This window comes from Chionomys nivalis, chromosome 10 (genome assembly GCF_950005125.1).
Source record: "Chionomys nivalis chromosome 10, mChiNiv1.1, whole genome shotgun sequence".
NCBI lineage: Eukaryota > Metazoa > Chordata > Mammalia > Rodentia > Cricetidae > Chionomys > Chionomys nivalis.
This window is the reverse complement of record NC_080095.1, coordinates 63,949,312-63,966,554: the sequence shown is the minus strand read 5'-3', so window position 1 is coordinate 63,966,554 and position 17,243 is coordinate 63,949,312. Positions and strand designations below refer to the sequence as shown.

At 50.0% G+C, this 17,243-nt stretch overlaps 1 protein-coding gene across 4 annotated transcripts; it reads right to left on the bottom strand.

Annotated features, from left to right (window-relative positions):
- Nucleotides 1-1,242: 1,242 nt before the first annotated feature.
- On the bottom strand, nucleotides 1,243-5,939 carry Nkx2-1 (NK2 homeobox 1). Of its 4 annotated transcripts, none has more exons than XM_057782097.1 (3): nucleotides 5,584-5,939; nucleotides 3,986-4,371; nucleotides 1,243-3,096 (listed from the first exon to the last, which is right to left on the bottom strand). In XM_057782097.1, exons 2-3 carry the CDS (start codon nucleotides 4,356-4,358, stop codon nucleotides 2,351-2,353), a joined length of 1,119 nt encoding a protein of 372 aa, XP_057638080.1. In that variant the 5' UTR covers nucleotides 4,359-4,371; nucleotides 5,584-5,939; the 3' UTR covers nucleotides 1,243-2,350. The 4 variants fall into 4 exon arrangements, with proteins under 4 accessions (XP_057638080.1, XP_057638081.1, XP_057638079.1 ...); XM_057782098.1 differs by lacking the exon at nucleotides 5,584-5,939 and adding an exon at nucleotides 5,322-5,369; XM_057782096.1 differs by lacking the exon at nucleotides 5,584-5,939 and adding an exon at nucleotides 5,080-5,303.
- Nucleotides 5,940-17,243: the final 11,304 nt, after the last annotated feature.

Below are 17,243 nucleotides of genomic sequence, written 5' to 3'. Positions count from 1 at the left end.
TACTATTATTTTTCTAAAACCAAGATCCTGGGAGAAGGATGGAGGGGAGAACCAGGAAAAGTTGTTAGAGGCTATGACAGGGAGAAGAGGAAGAAAGGAGGGAAGAAGGGAGGCGAGAAAGGGGGGGGAGTAGTTGAACACCTGAGTAAAAAAAAAAATGAACAGAACACGTGCCAAAAGTCAACCAGTCACCACCACAACCCGTTGCAAGCACCAGGGGCACCCAGGGCTGGGTAGGGTTGCCTATGGACAGCTCATGGACTGCCTTGTCTGCACAGGTTTGTCAGGGGTAACTCATAAAAAAACAACAGTTCATCCAAAGAGCTGTAGTTTCTGTCCGGAACCACTCTTTTACCACTATCGCCCACATCTGTCACAACCTGACTTGTTTCTCTGAGCACACTATCTGATAAAGGAAAGAAGAAAACAATCATAGTGGGGGGGGGGAGTTTAAGATTATCTTGGTTCTGTTTGGGGGGAAATGATAAAAAGTTAGGGGTAGGAGAGGGATTCGTTGCTGCAAAGGTTCAAGACCCCAGATGTTGAAAGCACTGAGATACAAGAGTGAAATGGCAGGTCCCAATGTCCTACTAGACGGATCCCTAAATTGGCCACCAAGTCCACACCGCCATAAGACAGAGGATCCACCGCCATGGGATGGGGAGAGTGTAGCGGGGAGGGATCCTGTTTTAGACTGTCCAAATTAACCCAGAACCACTTCACCCTTGGAAACAGGCACCACACAGATTCTAAGTGTGAGACTGGGTGAGAGCTACAACTACAGGTTTGGCATTCAAATGTACAGAAGTAATTCATTCACTAAGAATGATAACTCCTTCAGGCTTCTTTCAAATAACTAACCTGGTCCACTATTTTAAAAATTAGGTCAGATGTGTAAGACCAGCTTCTGAGGCTCTTAAAAACAGAAGGTTGACTCTTAAAAAAAAAAAGCCATTGTTTTTTTTTCCTCCTTTTCTCCCTCTACCCCCCGCCCTTCTACAGGGCTAGTTTACTTTGCATTCTCTCTAACAGTCCCAAGACTGCTCAGGATTTTATTCCACTGAAGTTCAAAGCTGAACAAAATCCCCTCTTTGGTGGGATAGAAACTCCGGAATTGGCTTTCTTACCTGGGTCAGAATCCCTGAGCTCAAACCCAATAATTGGGATCCCATCATGCTTAGTGGTGAGCCTCTACCCCCATCCCCAGTCCATGCACAGCCAAATCAAAACCAAACAAAAAGAAAGGGTTTTAATCAGAAAAGGCGTCTTTTTAATTCATATAATTTATTAGAAGCTTCTTAGGAACTATATTTAAGCCAAATATCTACATAAGTTACAACAGAAAAAAACTGATGCTGCAAGTACCAAACTGCCAAATAATATACACAGGTTTGTCAATGCCCTTTTTAAAAAAGTGAGGGGCTGGGGACCGGGACTGGGTTTCTTTTTACAACATAATGTACAGATTACTAAAAACTAGGCATTTAGTCCAACTTTTGACAGCATTTTACAGCTACATGTTCACATCAAACCTAAAACAATTTCTGAGGGACCAGCCTGGCCTGGACTGAACCTATAGGGCCAGAGGGCGGCCAGGGAGGGGGCACTTCCTTTGTGTCAGGTACAAGTGGGTTATGCAGAAGAATCTTTCCCCTAGCCAGCTCCTGTCCATTTTCTTCCTTCTGGGGGAAAAATTCTGGTATTTACAAACAAGTCCGCTTTGTTGGCAGAGTGCATCCAGAGGGAAGTTTGCCGTCTTTAGAGTCCAGGGCCGTGGTAGCATAGAGCAGGCTCCAAAACTGTGCCATGCCCAAGCTTGGGAACCCATTTGAACCACCAGAAAGACTTCTCGTGTTTGTTCTACGTCCTTCTCTGTTTAAAAAATCCGTATGGGGTTGAGTTTGCTTGGGTGTTTCTATTTTCTTTTTATGTTAAAAAATAAGCCACAAGTTTTAGGTAGAAAAAAGAAAAGGAAGGAGGGAGGAGGGAGGAAGAGTAGGAGAGGAGAAAGAGGAAAAGAAGAAAAGGAGGAAGGAGGAGAAGACGAATGAGAAGGAAGAAGATGAAGAAGATGAAGAGAAGAAAGAAGAAAGGAAGAAGAAGAAGAAGAAAGGAAGAAGAAGAAGAAGAAGAAGAAGAAGAAGAAGAAGAAGAAGAAGAAGAAGAAGAAGAAGAAGAAGAAGAAGAAGAAGGCGTCCAGCAGTTTGGTCTTTGTGTACTTTTTCCTTGGTCTAAACACAAACAGGTTCTTAAGAAAAGTCGAAGCACGTGGAGCATTGGGCGAAAGGTGGTCTGCGGCGGGCAGAGGTGAAGGTGTGAGGCCGCGCGGGGCTCTGGCGGGTCCCACGTCTCACCAGGTCCGACCGTAAAGCAAGGTAGAGCAGGACATGGCGCCATAGTCCGAGCTCGAGGAGTTCAGATGGGATAGGCTGGAGACCTGGCCCTGCAACGCTGCGGGGCTGGCTGCATGGTGCGCCAGGTCCGGGGACTGGCCTGCGCTGCCCGGCTGGTGGCCTGGGTGTGCGCCTAGACCCGCGCCACCGCTGCCCACCGAGATGGCCGCGGCAGCCGCCTGAGCCGCCTGTGCCTGCTGCTGAGCTTGCTGCTGCGCGTGGCCTTGCAGGCTGGCAGCGCCCGGCGCAGAGGCTCCTGCTTGGCAGGGTTTGCCGTCTTTGACTAGAACCGGCACGGCCACCCGGCGCGGCGACTGCTGCTGAGCTTGCTGCTGTTGTGGGCAACCCGCGCCCCCTCCGCCTCCGCCTCCGCCGCCGCTGTCCTGCTGCAGTTGCTGCTGCGCTGCCTTGTCCTTGGCCTGGCGCTTCATCTTGTAGCGATGGTTCTGGAACCAGATCTTGACCTGCGTGGGTGTCAGGTGGATCATGCTGGCCAGGTGCTCGCGCTCCGGAGCTGACAGGTACTTTTGTTGCTTGAAGCGTCGCTCGAGCTCGTACACCTGCGCCTGGGAGAAGAGCACCCGGCGCTTCCGGCGGGGCGCGCTAGGCAGCGGGGCCATGTTCTTGCTCACGTCCCCCAGCGAGCCCAGGCCGCCCATGCCGCTCATATTCATGCCGCTCGCCGGACCCATGAAGCGGGAGACTGTAAGCGACAAACGCACAGCGTCGGCTGGGGCCGGGGCCGGGCCAAGCCTGCTTTCCTTGCTCTTGGCCCGCCGGCCCCAACCTTCGATGGCATCCTCACCTTGGCCCATCTAGCTGGGGAGAGGCTAGTGCCTTCCCCGGGCCGGGCCGTCGAAGAGCTTAAGGGTTTCAAGCCTAACTACTCTTCGTCGGTGTTAGTGTCTCTTTAGAACCAGAATGTACAGTGGGGGGGGGGAAGGTTGCTTCTGCTCCTTTCGTGCCCAAGCCGGGTGGGAAGCCCGGGGTGGGGGGCGCAGAGAGCTGGGAACGGGCGGTAGACCCCAACTTCAGGGGGGTAGCAAAAGGGAGTTTTCCCTTTCTAAAGCCCCAGCTTCCAGACGCTTGGCCTCAAGTCTTCTCTCTCGTGAGCTCTGGGTGAGGACACCTGCTCGCTCAGCCCATTTAGCTGAGCTGTGCGCCCTCCCAACCCGCCCAGAGACTTCTAGAAAGCTAGGCAACCAGGCTGGCACTGGGATGCATCCCAGCAGTGCGGCCTCTCTCTTGACCGGGCCAGCTTTCCTCCAACTCGGCTGACCCGAGCTCTCAGCTCAGGGTGGGCCTCCCACGGCACCCTAAAGTCTTCCGCGCCAAGTCAATAGTTGCCACTTGCGGTTGCTGAGTGCCAGCACCTGTCCGCAGGACCCCAGCTCTACCAGAAACCTCTTTTGAAACCCTAGCCCAGCGGGGGGAAGAAGGTCCAGCTCCCGCACCCCACTCCTAGACGATGCTGCCCGGCTGCCCACCCCGATGCCTAGCATAACCGGCGGCGAATGCCGCATCTCGCGGGCCGCAGTGACCGCGCCTCCTGTGCTCAGCCCGCGGCCCCGCGGCGGGGCGGCCTCACTTACTGGCCGGGAAGCGCGGGTCTGGGTTGGCGCCGTACCATCCGGGGCCCGAAGCGCTGTTCCGCATGGTGTCCTGGTAAGGAGGCAGCTCGCTCATGTTGCCCAGGTTGCCGTTGCAGTAGCCCCCAACAGCGGAGTGCGAGAGCTGGGGCACCCCCGCCGCCGTCATGTGGTAGGCGGCTGTGACGGTGCCGTGGTGCCCCACGGCGTGCTGCTGCATGGCCGCGGCCGGTGGGGCCGCCTGGCCCTGTCTGTAAGCTGCGAGCGGAGCCCCGAGGCCGCCGCTCTCCATGCCCACTTTCTTGTAGCTTTCCTCCAGGGGACTCAAGATGTCAGACACTGAGAACGGAGTCGTGTGCTTTGGACTCATCGACATGATTCGGCGTCGGCTGGAGGAGGAAGGAAGAGGAGGAAAAAAAAGGGAGAGGGGGAAGGCGAAGCCTCGCTACTTTTTTTTTTCTCCCTTTGCCAAATATTCTGGTGTTACCTTAACGCCGATCTTGTTGGATGTACACGTAACGGAGTGGACCGAGTCCGCCTTAATTGGCTTGAGTGGAGGCTCGGGGGCTGCCTCGCGTTTGTTTTAGCCCGGCGCCAGGTTTTAGGCAGCCACCAGAGGCGGGGCATAAGCGCTAAAGCAACAAGACAATAGAAGCCTACATCTTGCCCGAGATAATTAGCTTACATGCTGATGACAAGGTAAACACCTTTAAGCTTCACTTGTCAGGATTTTTATGTCTCAAAGAGAGAAAGGAGAGAGAGAGAGAGAGAGAGAGAGAGAGAGAGAGAGAGAGAGAGACCCAAAGCATTACTTCCCCCCCTTGGACCCCCCACCCCCATTTTTGTGGGGTGCCTGTGGCGCGCGAAGAAAAGGCGGGGGAGGGAAAGGAGGAGGGAACCGAGAGCGGGAGGGCCAGAGGTGGGGTAGAGAGTAACCTAAGAGGAGGGATGGAAAGGAGGAAGGAAGGTGAATGCTGCTTTGCAACCAACTTGAGGAGTTACAAAGTGGAACCCGTGGTCCAGTTCGGTCGGGGTTCCCGGGTCAGGGGCTGTTCTTTGGGGGAGAGGAAGCTGAGGTACGGGGAGCGGGGTTTCACCTGAGCCTGACGGGGCTGCTCCTCCCTCCCGCTGCGGCCTCCCAGCCCCGCGCCTTCCCACCGCCTCCGGACCACATCGGGCTTCACGGCGCTGAGCCCCAGTCACCACCAAAAGAGTGTGCGAGTCTGGGGGGGGGGGATGAACCCGGGGCTGCACTGTTGGTCTATAAGTCTGTCAGTCTGTCCGCCTCTTCTGCCGCTGTCAGAGGGACACCTCTGCTCCCCGCCCCCTTTCCCCTTACCCGAGAGAATCCCAGCGGGCGGAGGGGGAGCTGAGTAAGGGAACGACTGCCTCCGGGAGGCTGTCACCGATCCCCGCGCCCCCCCCCAAGCTCCTGGCTTCTTAGCGGACCAGCCCCCCAGCCCACCCCACCCCACCGCTCCCTTTCTCCACCCCTTTTGCCGGCCCAGGCAAGAACACCGCTGGCCTTCTGAGCTGGGAGGACAAGGGTGCTGGCATTAACGTGAGAGTCCACCACTGAAGTTGTCCCATCTCGAACAAACCTGGTGCCCCTGACCCTTGCCCATGGCCTGGATACTCCGGCTTCTGAGGCTGGTGCTGACTTTTCGAGACCATGACAGTCCCAGCACTCCAGCCCAGATCTCCGTTGCGTTCCCTTCTGGTGCTTCAGGGAGAGCCCGGGCAGGGAGCCGAGCGAGTGCCCGCGGGTCCGTTGTGGAGTGGAACTGAGTCTGAACCCGGGTGGAACTCACTGTCCGGGAGGAGGCGAATATCTCGACGCCCGCATCCCAGCGGGCGGGAGGCTGGGCTGAGGCTCGCCTCCTCCCGGAGCTCAGCCATGCAAAAGTGCACTCGCTTCCCCAGGAATAACCAAATATCTTTGTCTAAAGTGGCGGCGTAAATGGCCGGTCGCTTTGTGGCCACGCTGGATATTAGTAGATGAGGATCATTCTGCTTCAATTGGGCGCCTCTCATCCGGCTAGCAAGAAACTGCTTAGGAGGAAGTGGGTTTCCTGTCTGAGCGTTCCCAGGCTTCAAGTGTGAGCCCCGCGCCTTGAGGGTCCTTGGGCGCCTGGCAAGGGGGAGCTGTGGGCTGTGCTCCCTAGCGGGGCCGGGGGCGTCAGCCTCATTGCTGTTACCAGGCTCGGATCAGCAGCTGAGTGGGCTACCCAGCCAAGCCCTGCGTGACACGGATTTGGAAACCACCTCCGATTTTCTCCTTGGAAATTAAGCGTTTTCGTTGTTGTTTGTTTTTGTTTTTGCTTTGCTTGTCTGCTGTTTGAGCTTCCTTGGCGTGCTAGAGGCTGGGAGGGCGGAGCGCTTCCTGGCCCGGCAGGTGCCTCCTAGACACTTCGGCGGCCAGTCAAGGAGGCTTCTTGATTTTGGTTTTTGTTTTCACATTTTCTTTCCCCTCCTTGTAGTGAGGGAGTTCCCAATAATGAAGAAGCAGTTTTGAACTACTTAATTCAGCGTAGGCTCCTTTTCATTAATAGCAATTATAGTATGGAAAGTTGTTTTATTTGCTTTTTAAGATCTTAACCCTCTCCTTGAAGAGAGCTCTCTAGTCCCTCAGCACAAAGCCAACGACTCTACTAACATTAGCTTTCCTCACCACCTACCTCCGTCGCGAAGGTTCTGAGCACCCGCGGGCCTCCCATCTGGGCCAGCATTTTTCCGAACGGCCCCCACGGTGGCTTTGGAGCAGACAACCCTGACTTTAAGCGGGCAGGTGCTCTGTGTCTTGTGTAGCTAAAGGCAAGTGGAAAGCTGAGCTCTGGGCTCTCCTTTCTCAGGGACTTCTCTGGGGGGCGCTCTCAATATGAGCTCAGACCCCTTGACAGTACTTTGGTCTAAGGTGTCTAGAGTGCAGGGAGGGGAGGCTATGCCCGGTTCAAGTGAACCGCGGGAGGAAAGCAGACCTTGTCTCAAGGCATGACCCAGCCCTGCCAGTGTTAGGAAAGAGGTCTAAGTAGAAAATCATTGGCAGCCTGTGTCCCTTTATCTCCTCTATTTTTATAATTGTTGGTCGTCATAAGAAGCACCAAGTGTAGTGTCTCTCTCCGTTTCAATGCCACTTACAGAAGGAGATCATTCACAAAAGGTTATTTTTATTTATTTATTTATTTTAGAGTTAAGCTAAATCGGGCGCTTCAAAACACGCCCAAAGCTTTGAGGGAAAAAAAAAAATTAAGCGCGCACTGCCAAGGTCGATATTTCAGCTTCTGCAGGTATTATCAAATCTCTTGCGTTTTTAGGGGCCTGCCAGATTGGAGTGAAAGGTTTGTTTCCCTCTTCCACAGTCTCTAGGTCACACAGCCTAGGCCTTCAGGAACACCAGCTGGTGACTAGTTAGGGAAAGTGTGAAGAGCTTGGGTTTAGCTCTACCACCACTGGGGACCCCATTTCCAACTAGACAGCAAGGGGTGGGAGTTGGAGCTGGAGGGGTGAAGGGATCTGGCAGCCGCTCTGGCTTTACCCTTGGGGGGAGGGGAACTGGGCTGAGCTCCAACCTTCCCAAGCTTGCACCACCAGTTCCTATCAGGACACCTCTCCCTCTCTCTCTCTCTCTCTCTCTCTCTCTCTCTCTCTCTCTCTCTCCCTCTCTCAGGGGGTGGGTGGGTAAGATGGGGTTCTGCAGCATCCTGTGGCCCAAACCTCACGATCCTGGTCTCTTCCTAAATACCCACCTCTCTGCATTATTTTCCCTAAGCACTGGCACCGATAAGAGCAAAACTGAATACACAGGAGCCTCATGGCACAAAAAGGCCCCGTATTTATTTCTGAGCTCGTCTCTGCAAAAGGCCTTGGGAGTCTCTCCCTCCAGTCCCAACATCTCTTTCTGAGGAAAAAGCATGCTGCCTCTCTGACTCATCTTGAGTAGGGCCCATGTAGGTTAAACCAGAGGGTTTCCCCTGTAGCTGTGGATTAATATCCACAAATCTAGTCTTCTTCCCATGACCTCTTCTGCACTGTAACTAACGTGCTGTCAGTGGGCTGAGCCCAGTGACTGGTAGTACATAGGCCAGCCCTCGTGAAGCTTTCCTTGGTTCAGCCTCAAAGGACCACGTTAATCCCACTGGTTAGAAATCAAAGAGCTGTGGAGGCTCAAGCCCGGGCTCAACCCCAGAGGAGCAGAGGAGCCTCTAGTCTTTGTAGCAGCGTGGCAGAGAGAAACTCCCTTCTTTTCCTCCACTATCTTTGAAAGACCTGGAGGGAGTGCTAACTGGGCAAGTTACGTGAAAATCTCAAATTTTGGAGCATGGCAAGCTAGGACATAAGGGAGATGATTCCCAAACCAGAACCACGGACACCTAGGTACTCCTCAGCTTGCTTGTTTCCTACTCACGAAGCCCTTCACATCTCCCTAGGGCACTAAGTCTGCTCCTTCTAACATTACACAGTTCCAGGTCTCATTGCCATTTATGATTCATTTCACAGCTACTCGTTGGAACCCATGCTATATCAGATGCTAGATGGGCTAAGTCAGAATATTCAGCTCCTGAGGGTCTATATATGCCCCTCCCCACCTGATGTTTCCATATTAGCACTAAAGCATTCCAGAAATGAACAGTCACTCTGTAACAGACCCTGAGAAAGAGGGGATCCCAGGAAAGTTTTGTACCCCCGTTTAGTTAACATTTCTCTTACCTTTCAGAGCAGAAGGAGCCCTTGAATACAGCTCAGAAACCTGGGAGTTTGTGACCTAGTTTTACCACTTTCAGGATGTGTGATGGAGCAAATCCCTTCACACACACACACACACACACACACACACACACGAGAGAGAGAGAGAGAGAGAGAGAGAGAGAGAGAGAGAGAGAGAGGAAGCCTGCCTCATATAACTGCCTACTTTGCTGTGTCAGCAACTTAAATCGTCCATAATGAGGTGATGTGACAGTTTGATCATCTTTAAAGTCCTCAGCACACAGAAATTATTTTGATTTAGTGTTTTGGACTTAAAGAAACTTGGGGACCAAGCCTCTGGTGCTATGTAAAAAAAACCAACATTCAATATTCTGATGTCCACCGCAGGTGTAAGATCTCTGCTGTTCTGGGCTGTGCTGTGTGGTGCTGGGCTCTGCTGTGCTGTGTCGTGTGGTGTTGTGCTGTGCTGTGTTGTGTGGTGTTGGGCTGTGCTGTGTCATGTGGTGTTGTGCTGTGCTGTGTTGTGTGGTGTTGGGCTGTGTTGGGTTGTGCTGTGTTGTGTGGTGTTGGGCTGTGCTGTGTTGTGTGGTGTTGGGCTGTGCTGTATGGTGTTGGGCTGTGCTGTGTTGTGTGGTGCTGCCTGCTGTGCTGTGCAGGGTTGAACTGGGCTGAGCTGGCCTGGGCTCAAGAGAACTCAAAGGACCTGGGCGATGTCTTAGAGGTTAAGAGCACTTGCGGAGGACCTGGATTCTGTTGCCAGCACTCACATTATGGCTCATAACCGTCTATAATTCCCTTTCCAAAGGATCTGGTGTCATTTTCTGGCCTCTGCAGGCACCAGGTGTATACATACATACATGCAGGAAACACACATGATTTTTTTTTTTTGAGTGAGGAGGAGGCAAGCTGGCTTGGGAACAACAGAAACGGGGTTGGGGATGGGTGGCGGTTACTACTCTCCAACCCAGAGATCCAAGGAGTGCCTTCCAAATACGACATCTGTCATCTGGTCTCTGAAAAGTTTAACCAGGATCTCTCCTGTGCTTTCTCTAGCTTTGAAAGATTCCTTGGGGTCCTCATAAGGTAAGGTGATCGTCAGGGCAGCTTTGGAGTATTCCAACGAAGAGATCCTTCTGCTGCCCAGCTTGATTTTCTAGAACCACTGAGATATTTTTCTTAAGTCGTGACTTATGGGGATAGACTGCAGGAAGGGGAGGGTCATCGTGTAGGCTGCTGCTCCTTCCTCTCCTGTGAGTCGCTCTTGTGAAGACTAGGTTCTGCCAGAAGAGGACCCCAGTCTTCGATGGGGGAAGAGGGGCTCTTCGCTTGCTCTTCCCTCTGATCAAGCCCTCTTAGAGGTTATGGTCTTGAAATCTTTACCCAAGTTGTAACCAAAACCTTCACTCTCTCCAAAGTTCCAGGGACGCCCCCTGGCGGGACAGGGTTTGAGACAGGAGTGAATCTCGAGAGTAGGTTACAAAGCCAAGTGAAATGGGAACCGAGCGCTAAAACGTCCTTTGAAAAGAGGGGACACAGACGTGGCAGACCGGATGCTCACTTGATGCAGCGAGCAGGCAGCGCCAGGCGCACTCTGAGCTTGCTGAGAGCCGCCCTCGTCTCTGTACCCATTTTTCTTCTGAGTGGACGGTGGGGAATGGGAACGTCAGCCAGTGAGCACTACTCCAAAGAATGCTTCAGACACTGCAGTCCTCCGACCTACCTGCTGAGCTGTAGGAAGGAAAGCTCTGGGAAGGGGAAACAGATAAGATCTCCTGAGTAAATTGGAAGAGGGAGGGGAGAGAGAGGTGAAGGGGAGCGGGGAGGAGAACGTACGGGAAAGAATGGTCGAGTTGGGGGAGGGAGAGAGGGAGAGAGCAAGAAAAGAGATTATCTTGATCGAGGCAGCCATTATGGGGTTAGGGAGAAACCTGGTGCTAGGGAAACTCCCAGGAATCCACAAGGATGACCCCAGCTAAGACTCCTAGCAATAGTGGAGACGGTGCCTTAACTGTCCTTCCCCTGTAATCAGATTGGTGACCACCCTAATTGTCATCATAGACCCTTCATTCTGTAAGTGATGGAAGCAGATGCAGAGATCCACAGCTAAGCACTGGGCTGAACCCCTGGAGTCCAGTCGAAGAGAGGGAGGAGAGATTATATGAGCAAAGTGGTCAAGATCATGATGGGGAAACCCACAGAGACACCTGGTCCGAGCTAATGGGAGCTCACTGGCTCTGGACTGATAGGGGGGGGGGGACGGGGGGGGACGGGACGACACGGACCTGCATAGGAACTAACTAGGCCCTCTGAATGTGGGTGACAGTTCTGTGGCTTGGGCAGTCTGTGGGGCCACTGGCAGTGGATTGAGATTTATCCCCAGTGCATCAACTAGTTTTTGGTATCTTTGGAGGGATAGCTTGCTCAGCCTAGATACAGGGGGGAGAGTCTTGCTTCAACTTGATATACCAGACTTTGTAGACTCCCCATGGGAGATCTTACCCTTTCTGAGGAGTGGAATGGAGCTTGGGTGTGGGGAAGATGGAAGGGGAGCAGGAGGAGGGGAGGGAGGGGGAACTGTGGTTGGTATGTAAAATTAAAAAAGTTTAAGTAAAAAACTGTAAAAGAATAATTTAGAGGCAGCGAATGCTACAAAGGTTCTCGGAAGGGCGCAGTCGCTTTGCTCCGGACCTGGTCACCCTCATTTAGCTTTTATGCTGTGTATTCTATTTCTATTATTTGGTGCTGGGGTTGGAACTGTGGGCCTCTTGCATGCTAGGAGAGCGCTTTGCACCTGAGCTACATTCCAGCACCTCTCATTCAGCTCTAAGTGATCGAAGCTCCTTCTTTCTGCCTTCTATCACCTATCATATTTGTGTTGCCTATAGTATGTTTGCATTATTTCCTAGGAAGTTGCTTCAAGTCCTGTGACAGTCCGGTTCTCGTTTCCAGTGTCTTTCTCTTCTATGACATTTGTCTTTTCTCGCTCCTCCTTTCCATACCTTGTCCCCAGGAAAAGTTTCTGATGGCTAGGGTAATGTCGGGGGGGGAGGGGGGGCCTCTTTGATAATCTCCGCCTGACATTCTGATTCCTCTCGCAGGCTGAGGCGATTCGCGTCGCCCTCTGGTGGTCATGAGTAGAAGTGCAACTCTACGGTGTCGCTGGGGAAAGCTCTGCTACTAATTGGGTAAACCTGGTAAGTTGGACGAGACTGGTAGTAATTAATCTACCAGGCAGTCTTTGAACTTAACTATTCATCATAATACTCATTCGTTCAACATGTCAGGATTTTTATAGGTCTCCTCATAGTTTGTGGTTGACTTAGAATTACCATGGCACCTACTTGAAAGAGTCCTTGTATAAATTAGGACTGTAGAAGCCACAGCAATATCTAAACTCCTCATCTAATTAGACTTTAACTTGTAATTGTGTTACAGGAATTGAATTCGCTCTTCAAGTCTGAGGGCAAGTGGACATGAGTTTGGTGGTGAAGTGGTTTTTCCTTTCTGCACTTCTGAAGCCTGGAGAAATGAGAGGTACTTGCTGGGTGGCCTGACAGTAGGGGTTCTGCTGTGTGTCTAGGAAGTAATAGAAAAGCTTCCAAAGTTCTGGGGTTCAGAAGCTTTCTGGAACTATCTTCACTGAAGACCCAGACCACCTACCCAGGAGCGGCACTACACACAGACCTGTCCACAGGCTAATCCCATGGACTAAGGAAATTTTAAGATAGTTATGTCATGCAGGCTGGAACACAGTTATTACTGCTCGAGTTTAACCAGTTAACACTGAAACCCAGGAGCAAGAAGTAACACAGAAATACATTTAAAGGGGGGGGGTAGTTGGCGTAGGAAAAGAACAGATTTTAGGTGGACAGAGTAGAGAATGTGACAGTCGTGGTTGAACAATGAAAGGAAAACCACACATTTTGCACTGGGGCAGTAGTGAGGTCACGCCTACCAGGTGAGGTCTCCAGGATATAAACACACAAAGCCACTGGAGAAACTTGTGCTTAAAGAAGAGAGCTCTGTGGTGTGCTAGAAAAGGGCCCTTTTGGAAAATGGTTCCCTAGTTTGAGGCACAGGTGAATGCACTCAGAGGTCATTGCAGCAGTGGGAAAGGGGCCTGGTTTCTTCTCAGGCTGGTAACAGAACTCAGCACCATTTGCAAACATAATGAATGCGCGGGGCTCAAGACCACAGAGGCTGGCCGGGTTCCAGAGGGGGAAAGGCTGCTGAGGCCAGATAATGTATGCAGGCAGCTCCCTGGAATTGGGCTGGGAGGGATCCCTAAGTTGTGATGGAGCCTCCATGTCAGAGAAGCCAGGGCTGTGCACATCAAGGAAGCTGGAGGCATTGCAGAGAACTGTCCCAAAAGAGGCTACACGCAGGCTGTAAACCAAAAGGCATATGGGTAGGTTTGCCCAGCCCTATAGGAATTTACATCATGCTACTAGCCCATACCCTAGATGCTGGCCATCAAGCAATAGGATGTTTGTCTTGTTGGGGTTCCCTTTTGCTTTGTTTTGGTCTTCTATTCCTATGCCTGTGTTTCTCTCTTTTGGAAAGAAATGTCTACTTTGTGCCTTTGTATATTGAAAGTATGTAACTTAATAGAAACATTTTACAGGGGCTTACAAGTAAGGATTTACTTTGAACCTATGTAGAGACTTTGGTCTTTCAAAGTCACCACTCCATCATAGCTCCTTTTTTTTTGTCTCTTGACATTTCAGAATCCAATGTTGAACTCCTGTCGTGTATATTTATCCCCATGGCTCATAAATCATCACCTATTTCTGAAAGTTCTGAAATTCGCATTTTTAACCAACCTCTCTCTCTCATACTCCTGAATTACCTTCTAATCTGTTTTATCTTGTATATGCCCCTTACGCTTGACATATTCCAGTATAAACTTATGAAGGCTGTCTCATGATTTTTTTTTTTGTTTCTGCTCTTTTTTTTTTTTTTGGTTTTTCGAGACAGGGTTTCTCTGTGGCTTTGGAGCCTGTCCTGGAACTAGCTCTTGTAGACCAGGCTGGTCTCGAACTCACAGAGATCCGCCTGCCTCTGCCTCCCGAGTGCTGGGATTAAAGGCGTGCGCCACCACCGCCCGGCTTTTGTTTCTGCTCTTAATGTAGTAACATCATGAGTATATCCCTATAGTCTTTGCTCCAACTACCTGACTCCTCCAATAAACTCTCCTAATAGTCAGTTTAAGCTACTGTAACTAAAGGTCAGACTGGGTGACTTACACAACTGAAATGTTTTTTTTAGAAATTTATCTATATATTATTGCATATGTATATATTATATGTATATGTATAGGTTTTGCTTGCGTGTCTATATGTGCACCACATGTGCGCAGTGGCCAAAGAGGAAGAAGTCATGCATTCTAGAACTGGAGTTCAATTACATATGATTGATTGTAAATCCCCTGGGACTGGAGTGACAGATGGGTGTGAGCTGTTACGTGGGTTCTGGGGACAGAACCCAGGTCCACTAGCAGAATAGCTCATGCTCTTAGTGGGTGAACCATTGCTACAACTCTGAGAGACATACATTTTTATAAGACCATGACTTTATTTTGATAGGGTTCCATGCTTGTGACTTGACTTCATTTTACTTCCTGCTGCAATTTGAAAGTGTCCCTTCTAAAATCCAAATATCATCAATATGTTAGGATTAAGAGACGGTGCCTTTAAGAGCCTATGTGGCTATGATGGCTTCTTCCTGATTAATGGTTTTTAGCCTCTCAAAAAACAGACTTCATGCGTCACCTGGCAGCTTGTCCCTGCTCTCTTCTGCCGTGTTAATCCATAGCATTCCTCTCTTCCAGAGGATGCAGCAAGGTCTCCATCATATTTGGTCTGTTAGATCTTAGACTTTATGTCTCCCCTAGAACTGAGAGAAATAATTTGTGTTTTTTAAAAATAATCATCTCCATGTATGCAGTTATAGTAGCATATAGATTAACGCACTCCCTAAAGGTCTTGTTTCTAAACACAGTAGCTCCAGGTTAGGACTGCAGCATACACATTTTAGTGGTACACAGCTCAGCTCACAGCAGCTCCCTAGCCAGACAGCCCTCCTCCTCTTCATTCTCTGTCTCCATCTCTCCTAAATCCAGCCCCGGATCTTTATAAGTACTTCTCTCCTCCCACTCTCTTGGCCATGGCCACCCGTCCCTAGCTGCCTCATTGTTGGCTCTAGCCATTGGGCTAACCTAGATTTACTCTAGCTTACCCCACGACCCTTTCCACAGTCCACAGTGCAAACCATGACCCCAAACAAACCCCCACCTCCATCTTGCCTGTTTCCAACCTGTTCTGCAACTACGCTAAGCTGTTCACATTTTGTCCCATTTTGTGCAGTTTTACTGGAATATATTGATGCACATTAAGCTGCCTTCACCTTCTGTATAAGAGTTAAGTTTTGACCTTTGTGTATATCAATGAAAATATGACCACAAGTAAGATAATGACTATCTAATACCCAGAACTCTGTATGCCCCCTCATAATTCCTATACCCTGTTCTTCTGCATACAGATCCCTAACACTGGGTGATTAATGCTGTGTCCTTGGTCACTGTATATTACAGTGTGTAGCTTTTTAGACTTTTCCATAAGTTAAATCAAACCAACTATTTTGTTTTTTATTAACTTCTTATAATTACTGAGGTTCAGCAATACTTTTGGATTCCAATTTTGATGCTTAAAGAGCCTTTCTTTCTTCATTTTTCATGAATACCATACCAGTTTATATTTAAATTTTATTTTATGCATGTGGGTGTTTTGCCTGTATGTTTTTTTCTGTGTACCTTGTGCATGCTAGTTGCATGTAGAGGTCAGAAGAGAATGTCAGGTGTCTTGGAACAGGAGTTTCAGATAGCTGTGAACTGCCACATGAATGCTGAGAACTGAACCTGGGTCCTCCAGAAGAGAAGCTAGTGCTTGTCACTGTTGAGCCATCTCTCTAGGGCCAGCATTCCAGTTTTAGAGCTATACCAAAATGTGTTTGCTCGTTTCCGAGTGGGAGGTAAGGTAACTCACCTGAGATGATAGTGGTTTTCTGCGGCTGCAGTAAGAAATTACATCCAACTCGAAGCGCTAGAACGGAATTCAGCTTCTCCCAGTTCCGGGAGCCAGAAGTCTGAAGAGACTGTGTCAGCAGGCTGACAGGCTCCTCGCAGGTGCTGTGCTGTTTGTTCCCTTTGCTGGCCCTTCTTGCTTTCTACAGCCTCTGGCTTGTGACTGCATTTCTTCAATCTGCCTCCCGATTTTACATGATCTCTTCCATGTGTTTCTGTGATTGTCTCTTACAAAGATGCTTTTGGTGGTATTGAGAGGGCCCACTGGAAATTAGAGAGATCTCAACTCAAGATCCTTCCTCTTCTCGGTAAAAGTCCTTTTTCTAACCACTCTTTTTCCGGGGCTACCCCCCAACCCCCTCCGCTTTGTGGACGGGGCAGGAGGGCTCTCTCTCTCTCTCTCTCTCTCTCTGGTTTTTCTTTTTCTTTTTTTTTTTTTTTTTTTTGTTTTTTGAGACAGGGTTTCTCTGTGGCTTTGGATCTCTCTCTGGTTTTTCGAGACAGGGTTTTTCTGTAGCTTTGGATCCTGTCCTGGAACTAGCTCTTGTAGACCAGGCTGGCCTCAAACTCCCAGAGATCCACCCGTCTCTGCCTCCCGAGTGTTGGGATTAAAGGCGTGCGCCACCACTGCCCGGCATTTTCTAACTACTCCTAAGACAACATGTATAGGTTCTGGTGATTGGCTTGGATCTTTTTGTTTGTTTTTTCGAGACAGTGTTTCTCTGTAGCTTTGGACCTAGCTCTGTACACCAGGCTGGCCTTGAATACACAGAGATCTGCCTGTCTCTGGTTCCCGAATGCTGGGTTTAAAGGTGTGTACCACCACCTCCTGACTGATAGGATCTTTCTTGAGGTCACAAGTGACCCCACTAAGGAACCTTTTCCCTAGTCTTCCTTTTCCTCCTTCAAGACAGAATCTCACTAAGTAGCCATTGCTGTCTTCAAACCTGAGATCCTCCCACCCTCCTCTGTAGGGTTGCAGGTGTGTGTAATCACATGAGGTTTTCATCTCTTCTGTACAGGCAGCAGGTGGTACAACTTTCCCTCTGAGCACAGCTTTAGCTGCATCCCACATTTTTTTTTTTTTTTTTTGGTTTTTCGAGACAGGGTTTCTCTGTGGCTTTGGAGCCTGTCCTGGAACTAGCTCTGTAGACCAGGCTGGTCTCGAACTCACAGAGATCCGCCTGCCTCTGCCTCCCAAGTGCCGGGATTAAAGGCGTGCGCCACCACTGCCCGGCCCATCCCACATATTTTTAAATGTTGTCTTTCTCTACCAGTTTCAAAAAATAAATTAAAAAGAACTTTAGTCTTGAGAAATGTCTTTCTTTTTTGTTTGTTTGTTTGTTTTTTGAGACAGGGTTTCTCTGTAACTTTGGAGAGAAATGTCTTTCAAAACTGTCTCTCATTCTGTAAGTCTGCACAAAAATTGATACTCAGAACACTTGGAGTGTTCAGAAGGTACTTGAGCAAACAAAT

Excerpts from the sequence above, each read along its gene's own strand:
- Nkx2-1 (XM_057782095.1), bottom strand. The coding sequence starts at position 4,609 with ATGCCCCGCCTCTGGTGGCTGCCTAAAACCTGGCGCCGGGCTAAAACA. Across the intron at positions 4,372-4,469 it reads CCAACAAGATCGGCGTTAAG|CCGACGCCGAATCATGTCGA; the intron begins GTAACACCAGAA and ends TTCCTCCTCCAG. Across the intron at positions 3,097-3,985 it reads AGACCCGCGCTTCCCGGCCA|TCTCCCGCTTCATGGGTCCG; the intron begins GTAAGTGAGGCC and ends TGTCGCTTACAG.